We start from the raw sequence: 8,343 nt of genomic DNA, 5'->3' as shown, positions 1-8,343 counted from the left end.
TAAGAACCCTACTCTTTTTATGTATATTGTGTTCAATCTATCAGCAATTGACAGATGAATTTAGTTTTTTATTGCTTTGGTATTATTTTTTATTTTATTTTAATGGACATCAACACCAAAAATTGATTAAGGTAGGTTAGGTACCAATACTCAACTCTTGAATGCAAAAAAAAATTTTCTAATCGAATTGTTGGAGATATGCGTAACATACTTAAAAAAATAAAAACCTCCTCCTTTTATTGAAGTCGGTTAATAAGAACTCTATGAGACTAATCGGACACTATGCTTTTAAATGCAAAAATAAATTTTCAAATCGGATTATAAATACCAGGGATATGCCGTAAAATACATAAATATCAGAGCTTATAGTGTTGATTTTCGAGGTGTTCCTTGTAATATCTTTCACATTTATTACCAGACCTTAACCAAATATCTATGGAACTCATCGGACACTCAAGTCTTTTGAAAGCAAAAAGATTTTATCAATTTTTTATGCGTACGTTGTTACCCATCCTTACAAATATGTAGCAAGGAACAATGTGTATCTAAAACGGACACAATAATTGCGCAACCGAATGGATCGTTATAACTTCTATGCACTGTCCTTTCTGCCGTGCTTTGTCTAACATATTATACAACACCAATTAATAACAGGATGTTCCATCATTAAGCCATCCAGTTGAACGTGCCCTTTTATAGTCCTTTCGATAATAATATTGACCTGATTACCCCATGAGGGGTAAAGATTAAAGATATATCTTATGCACACAGGTATGTAGGTATGCTTATTGACATAAATAAGCGGCTCTGGGATATATTGTGAGACAAAATCTGTAGGTACTTGGAGCCAGTGCAATTTCGAAAAGACCGAGAGTCCACGTTGCTAGCCCAAAGTCTATATGAATAGTTATTAGTTTGTAAGCGTATTCCCTAGTCGTTTTTTACGACATCCTTTGAAAAGAGAGGGAGTGGTTCTATTCTAATTGCCAGGAACCATACAGTACTACGATATCAAACTAAAAATACTTAATAACGTATTACATAGGTATACATAGATACTATCACTTCTTTGTCTCTAAAACCGTAGACTCCTTTGCAGGGACGTTTATGTAAACGGGGCAACTCTGTTTATATAAGTGTTGAAGCAATGCTTGAAGTAAATTTTCTATTAACCATAACTTTTTTTTTCTCTACCGATTTTGACGAAACAATAGTTTTGACAACACTCTTTAGGTATATCCACCTGTGAAAACCGAATTCGAATCTGTTCTGAATTTTTGAAGTTATAACGTACCAGACGAACAAACAAAATATCCAAAATTTGATTTTTTAGTTTCTGTTACTCTCCTTTTATCGCTTATTAGGTACTCGATTTTTCTTTTTATCAACTTTATGTATTGATGATAACTTTCTGAAGGAAGTTCTAAAAGCACTTTGTTCAGTTTTACGAGTACTTAGGTAATTTATATTTGAATGTACTTAGGTATTACTAGGTAAGTTCTTTTCTATCGCGTTTATGTAACGCAATGTATGTATACTATTCGTAATCCGTTCGCGTTTCTCTTTGCATTTGTTTCTTTCTCCTTGTATAGCACATGATACACGCGGTATGCATACGAATACGAATCATATCATGTTTTCACATTGACGAACAGTTGAACAAAACCCATGTAAAACCACTTGTATGTAGGTACCTAATCTAGGAACCACAGAATTATTATTTACATTTCTATGGTTTTATTGAAAATCGTTAAGTTAGTACATATATGAAAGGTTCTCCTTCTGATTATAAAAAACATCTGATTGATGCCTGGGTCTATGACGATTATCTAAATAGGTATGCATTTATTATAAAATATAGTATCTATCGTTGAGCTACTTTCTCGTAACACAAGTTTCGAACATACTTCGAGGCTAATCTGTGTAATTAATAAATAATAAATATATACGGGACAAATAACACTGATTGAGTTAGCCTCGCAGTAAGTTCGAGACTTGTGTTACGAAATACTAACTCAACCATACTTAATTTTATAATAAAAACTTATATAGATAAACAATCAAGACCCAGGCCAATCAGAAAAAAGGGAATTCTTTTCTCATCATGCCCTGGCCAGGATTCGAACCCGGGACCTCCGGCGTCACAGACAAGCGTACTACCGCTGCGCCACAGAGGCCGTCAATTGGTCCCATACACGTTTATTATTTATTTTATTTACATCCATTTAAACTTTAATCATGAAATATGTAATAGAACCTAGAAACCTTTCTTTACAAGACTGTAGGCCTTGTCTATCCCGTAAGGGAATGAATGAAAATGAAAAACAAATGAATTGAATGAAACAAAAATTTTTCACCGTGAAACCTCGTAGAACGTGATGCATATCTTATGTATGAATAATACCTATGTACGAGTAGTTTGTAGGTACTTATACTATAATTCAGACAAAATGAATAAGACAAAAGGCGCCTAAATTGTTTTTATATGGCTATGTACCTACCTCATCAAAGATTAGATATGAATTTGTGCGAAGGGCACAATATACATAAGCATTTGTTTTCATGACTTTGCGATAATGTGGTAGGTACCTACCTACGTACCTACTGTGACGATTATCGAAAGCGCAAAACGTAGTAAACTAGACTATTATATAGGTAGGCATCAAGTTTACCCATGGTACCTTCTAATATTATACAAAAATTGAGTTTATAAATTTGTTTGTAGGACTTATTTTCGGTGATACTGAACCGATCATGAAAATTCTTATATTATCTGCCGGTGTTATGGGTTATGTACTACATACCATGGGAGAAGCCATGGCGGGCTGCAAAAAACCTAGGCAACATTCTTACTTCAGTTGATACTTACAAACCAATCGCAATAATGAAATTAATTTGGCTTATATTTTGAAATTTTCAACTAGATAAGTATCCGCAATTACACGTCACATGAGATTTGAGCCACATACAGTCTACAGTATTAGGTACGATACACCTACCCTATAATTAAGTTAAACTTAAGTTTGAATGTTTTTGTCTTATCCTCCAGCCATATGCCTGCGTTATTGGCTGTCTAGCCCTGCAAGGTTGTGGATTTTTTTAGATACCGAAGTGTAAATAACAATTGCATGAAGGGGAGACCTGGGTGAGTTGTGACAGAGGAGAGTTGTGACAGCGATGATTTCTGAAAATTCGTGACCGTTAGCCGGACAGCAACAGCGCACAATAGTCTCTCTTGTGACGCGCTATTTGTCGCAGTAAGCACGGGGGCCCATGGCAAGTGGTTGCAAGAGCACGACGACGGCACGAAAAAATATCCAAAAAGTAAGTTTATTTATAAATATTTTGATTGTGTTTACATCACAACCTATAACACTAACACGGGTTTTCATTATTTTTTTATGGAGCATGTCTATTTAAGTTTCTAAGCATGGTAATATTTTATTGTGTATGCATCTTGTTTCGAATTTACAAAATAATATTCCGACGGTGTCCTGATTTTTGCCACCTAGGAGAGTTGTGACACGCTGTCACAACTCTCCTAGGTGGCAAAAAAAAACGTGTCTAGAGCTTGTACTCCTCTTGCTACTGTCTCTAATGTGTTCTCTCCAGAATAAGTAGGCAGTTACCAAAAGCTGCACCAAGAAAAAAGGACCACCCTAATAGACGCAAGATCAAGTCAGCGGTGCTAACCAACACACCTATCAAGAATGAAATTGCTGCTATAGAAGAAAAAAGGAAGTTAAAAAGTATGAAAAAGCGTGTTTTGACCGAAAAAGAGAAGAAACCTAAGAAAGCCAAGAAAATCAACAAGGAGGGTGAAGGCGATATAGATGAAGATGCGGAAAATGATTGCTTTTGCTTATGCTGCCTTGAATCTTATGAAAATAGCAGATCAAATGAGAAGTGGGTTCAGTGCCTTGAATGCAAAGGCTGGTTTCACGAAGACTGTACTGGAGGCGAGCTGCAATATGTCTGTCATAATTGTTTGTCCGATTAGATTAATAATTTTACCTCCTTATAAAACTATTTGTCTCTTATCAATAACATAAAATAATTAATGTTTTTTTAAGTTTAATGTCATTCTAGTTCCTATATTCAAGACAAAAATGATAATTATATTACTTTTATGCAAAATTATGTGTTTTTTTGTTTATATTCCCATAATATTATTTTTATTTATCTAGAAATAAAATTGTCACAACTTACCTCGGTGTTAGGAGAGTTGTGACAAAAGGAGTACCTCCGGTTTTTTCGAAAATGCTCAGAAACCTTCCACTTTTTATTGACTTATGTGATAGTTTTTGAAAGAGTAAGGGTTACGCTATAATATGATATAGAGTTTATAATTGTGCTGTGATTCTCCGACGAGATATACTCCTTAAAGCAAAAATTGTCACAACCTTCCTAGGTCTCCCCAACTTATTTTTGCATGGTTTATGCAGATTTTTTAAACAATAATCTCTTGTCAGGTCATTCATTAGATAAAGATGATGATTAAAAGATAACATGTAAAGTATAAATACTATCAAATTAGGTAAAAATACCGAGTATACTTGTATATACATACCTACGACATACAAGCTGGACACCCTAGTCGATAAAATGAGATTATTTCTTTTGTTTGGTTGTGCGTTTATAGGGTTTGGCAGCGGAGAAATAACAATTGATGTAAATTATCACGAAAACATAGGCATAAAAGAAGCAGCGCGAATCAAGCAGGCAGAACAAGCGATTGATTTTGATGGCGGCAAGATCACTGGTGGCTGGAACGCTGCATTGGGCGATCATCCTCACTTGGTATGTCTTTGAATTAAAAGCACAAATATTAAATCGAAGAAAATCTTTTTAAAACACCGAAGATGTTGATTGCTGACCCTCAATTTCCTGAACAACGTTGGATTAAATCTTGCTTGAATTTTCGAGATGTCAATTACAATGCGCTATTTGTAATATTTTCGCAACTTTAATTAAAAAAAAACAATAAATATTCCACTTACAACTAGGTATCTGCATGCAGTAAGCAAGTGGAATAAATATGTACTTTTTTGTTTTTTATTCAGAAAACGCTTCTGTGCGAAATCTAGGTCGCTGTCCTAAAACACAATCATCACAACATGCCCTATGTAGGAACTTGTTAAACGAAAATATATAAACAATATACCTACAAACAAAGCAAATACATCAAATTAGTTAATAAAAAACCCCTTCTACGAATTAAACCTCCATCATACTCTCTATAATTACTCTAACTTTCTCGATTATCAGTAAAAATAAGAATTTATAATTTCAGGGTGGCTTAGTAATTGCTCTAACATCGGGAGCGACCTCAGTATGCGGTTCCTCTTTGCTGTCGAATACCCGTGCCATAACGGCGGCCCACTGCTGGCGCGACACCTTCAACCAAGCCCGCCAGTTCACCGTGGTGCTAGGATCCCTCACATTGTTCACGGGGGGAACTCGAGTGGTCACTAGCTCCGTCGTCCTCCACGCCGGCTACAATCCTAACACCTTACACAACGACGTCGCTATTATCAATTTAAATTGGGTCACTTATACTAGTAAGTTTTTCCACTGAATAACAAGACAGAATCAATTTATATTTACATCAATTATTTTCTATTTTATATCTGTGCCAATTGATTAGTTACAAACATACATTTAATATTGTGAAGTTGACGTTGTTGAAGAAAATGCTGCAGTGCAGTTTGTTACCGCTTCTTCTGCACTGACGCCTTGGAAGCGGCAGTAAACTTAGTTTTTAAGTAATTTATTTGACGTCAACCAATGTTGTTAAACCATACGACAATTATTAAGCGATATAATAGTATCCTATAATATTGAATAAAAATTTTGAATTTGAATTTGAAAATTTGACAAAAGAACAAATCTTTGCTGTTTATTAATCTGTTGTTTAGATTTCATCCAGCCCGCTAGTCTGCCAACCGCTTTTGTGAATAACAATCTCGCTGGATACAGAGCCTGGGCCGCGGGTTTCGGCCGCTATGGAGATAGTAAGTACCTAATAAATAAAGTAATAGCAAAATATCCCCTCAATTTCATAGATACATTTATAAGAACTAGGTTTGTAAGTAGATACACATTAGGTCTCTGAATTAGTAGGTAGGTACTTAAACGAGAAATTCTTATCAGACTGAACAATATTTGCGAAAGCGAATTTCCATATAGGTACTTTACAGATTTGTTGGTCCGATTTCCAAATATCTTAATATGTCTTTTATATTATAAAGGGAAAGGTGACTGACAGGGTCTTCTCTTCTAACGCATAGCTCTAAGTTGGCATAACACAGCCTTAACGACAAAGGACATTGAAGCAATCCCTCCAAAGCGAATTTTAACAAAATTATTATACTACATATTCTATTTATGCTACTTATAACTTTTTGATGGGTGTGAAATTGAGTGACCGGATAAGGAACAGCGTGATAAGGGAATGGGAACAACAGAAGTTACAGGAATAGAAAAGGGCATGTTAAGAAGGTTTGGTCATGTGGAGAGGATGAATGAAAGCAGGTTGACTAAGCAGATATACAACGAGAGTGTGGAGGAAAAGGTCGGAGTGGGAAGACCTAGACGAACGTGTCTTGTTCAAATTAAGGGCGTCCTGGTAAAGGGTCAGGTCAAGAGTACCCGAAACCGCCGAGCTTGCATGAAGAGAGTTATGAATGTGGATAAAGCGAAGGAAGTATGCAGAGATCGTGGCAAGTGGAGAGAGGTAGTCTCTGCCTACCCCTCCGGGAAAGAGGCGTGATTTTATGTATATATGTAAGTAATAACTTTATAAAACAATATGTACAAAAAATATTATTTTTTACCTCCCTATTTCTCTGGAATTCACTTCCCGAGTGCATCAGGATATAGGAGTATTTTTATTGAAGGGGACGTCGAATCTCTCTCTTCCTGAAGGCTTCAGGATGGGAAAGAAACCGACTCGGAAAATAAAATGTAATATATTGTTTAGTTATTGTAGTTTTTAAGTATTTTATTATAATTATATTATCGTGTATTTATTTTTATAGATTTATTTATACTTATATATATTTATTTAGAACCTTAGAAACTAAATACCTTCTTCTTTTTCCTGGATTTGGTCCTGGTTGCATTCGCACCCCTCTAGAGAGAAGCCCGGGGAAACCCTTGACTATGGATCTGGATTGAGTGAGTCAGGTTTTTACACGAAGCGCAGGAGTCGCAGTCTAACCTCTGCAACCTTTCCAGGAGAACCTGACCCGTATAGTATTATGGTTATAATGTTTATATATCAAAGTATGTTTGTATATTTATTCCACAGATCTAGGGATCGGTAATAACCAGGTGATGAGACACGTGCACCTGACAGTGATCACGAACGCGGCGTGCGCGCAAGTGTACGGTTCCACAGTCCAGGCCAACACGATCTGCACCAGCGGTAACGGAGGTGTTGGCATCTGCGGCGGCGACTCTGGTGGCCCTCTCTGGTTCTGGTGGAACAACCAGAGGATCTTGGTAAGATTTAGAAAAATAATTATCGATCGGACGTGGTAATATATTTGTGCCTTTTGAGTTCAGTTTCTTTAATAATATTTTGATTATATAATAATTATAAGACTTAATAAGATTTTGAGACTTACTAATCAAAGAATCTAGGTGATAATCAAACAATAACAAATCAGCACGTTATCGTTAAAACGCAATAAAATAAATATACTTATAAAAATCGGATTATTCCGAACTCTACATATTTAATCAGTTTTGCATTAAGATAAGATGGATGAAGTAGACAAATAAATTATGATTAATTACATATTTTAGGGCGTGACTTAATTCCACATGACAGTAGTTTTGAAATCTGCCAAGTGCGTGTCGAGCCACGCGCCGCGTTGGCTAATAGTCACCCATCACGGTAAAACAAAGATTTATCTACTAATATTAATATTATTATTCGTTAACCTGTCACAAAATTCTTACAAGACAGTTTATGTCGTGCAGGCAGCCTTTGACCATATGTGTCATATTAGGTATTATTCTTTAGCAGGCTTTTGCTAAGTTTACATATTGGGCGCTTAGTTGAGAGACTTAGAGAGATTATAATCTAAAAACCTTAAATTTTGTTGGCTCTTTCAGGTGGGTGTGACTTCTTTTGAACATATCAGCGGTTGCCAACGTGGGTTCCCTGGCGGGTTCGCTCGTGTCAGCTCCTTTATCGCCTGGATACAAGCACTTCTTTAATTATAAATTACTACTTTGCGCCCGTAGGAAATTCCAGAATAAAAGCCTATAATATTCCTAAACGTCTACCAAATTTCATTAAAATCAGTTCAGAAGATTGCGATTTTATTAAAT

General features: G+C 35.7%; 1 protein-coding gene across 2 annotated transcripts; it reads left to right on the top strand.

The window, feature by feature from the left end:
- The first annotated feature begins 4,525 nt into the window (after nt 1-4,525).
- Nucleotides 4,526-8,326, top strand: LOC106135403 (collagenase). 2 transcript variants are annotated; one of them, XM_013335692.2, is made up of 5 exons: nt 4,538-4,800; nt 5,294-5,561; nt 5,919-6,014; nt 7,313-7,506; nt 8,125-8,326. In XM_013335692.2, exons 1-5 carry the CDS (start codon nt 4,606-4,608, stop codon nt 8,227-8,229), a joined length of 858 nt encoding a protein of 285 aa, XP_013191146.2. In that variant the 5' UTR covers nt 4,538-4,605; the 3' UTR covers nt 8,230-8,326. The 2 variants fall into 2 exon arrangements, with proteins under 2 accessions (XP_060803802.1, XP_013191146.2); XM_060947819.1 differs by lacking the exon at nt 5,919-6,014 and having other exon boundaries at nt 4,526-4,800.
- The last annotated feature ends 17 nt before the right edge of the window (nt 8,327-8,343 follow it).

Source organism: Amyelois transitella, chromosome 14, assembly GCF_032362555.1.
Source record: "Amyelois transitella isolate CPQ chromosome 14, ilAmyTran1.1, whole genome shotgun sequence".
NCBI classification, from domain to species: domain Eukaryota; kingdom Metazoa; phylum Arthropoda; class Insecta; order Lepidoptera; family Pyralidae; genus Amyelois; species Amyelois transitella.
The sequence above is the reverse complement of the archived record's forward strand: the minus strand, read 5'-3'. Positions and strand labels throughout refer to the sequence as shown.

Excerpts from the sequence above, each read along its gene's own strand:
- LOC106135403 (XM_013335692.2), top strand. The coding sequence starts at position 4,606 with ATGAGATTATTTCTTTTGTTTGGTTGTGCGTTTATAGGGTTTGGCAGC. Across the intron at positions 5,562-5,918 it reads AAATTGGGTCACTTATACTA|ATTTCATCCAGCCCGCTAGT; the intron begins GTAAGTTTTTCC and ends TCTGTTGTTTAG. Across the intron at positions 7,507-8,124 it reads GGAACAACCAGAGGATCTTG|GTGGGTGTGACTTCTTTTGA; the intron begins GTAAGATTTAGA and ends TGGCTCTTTCAG.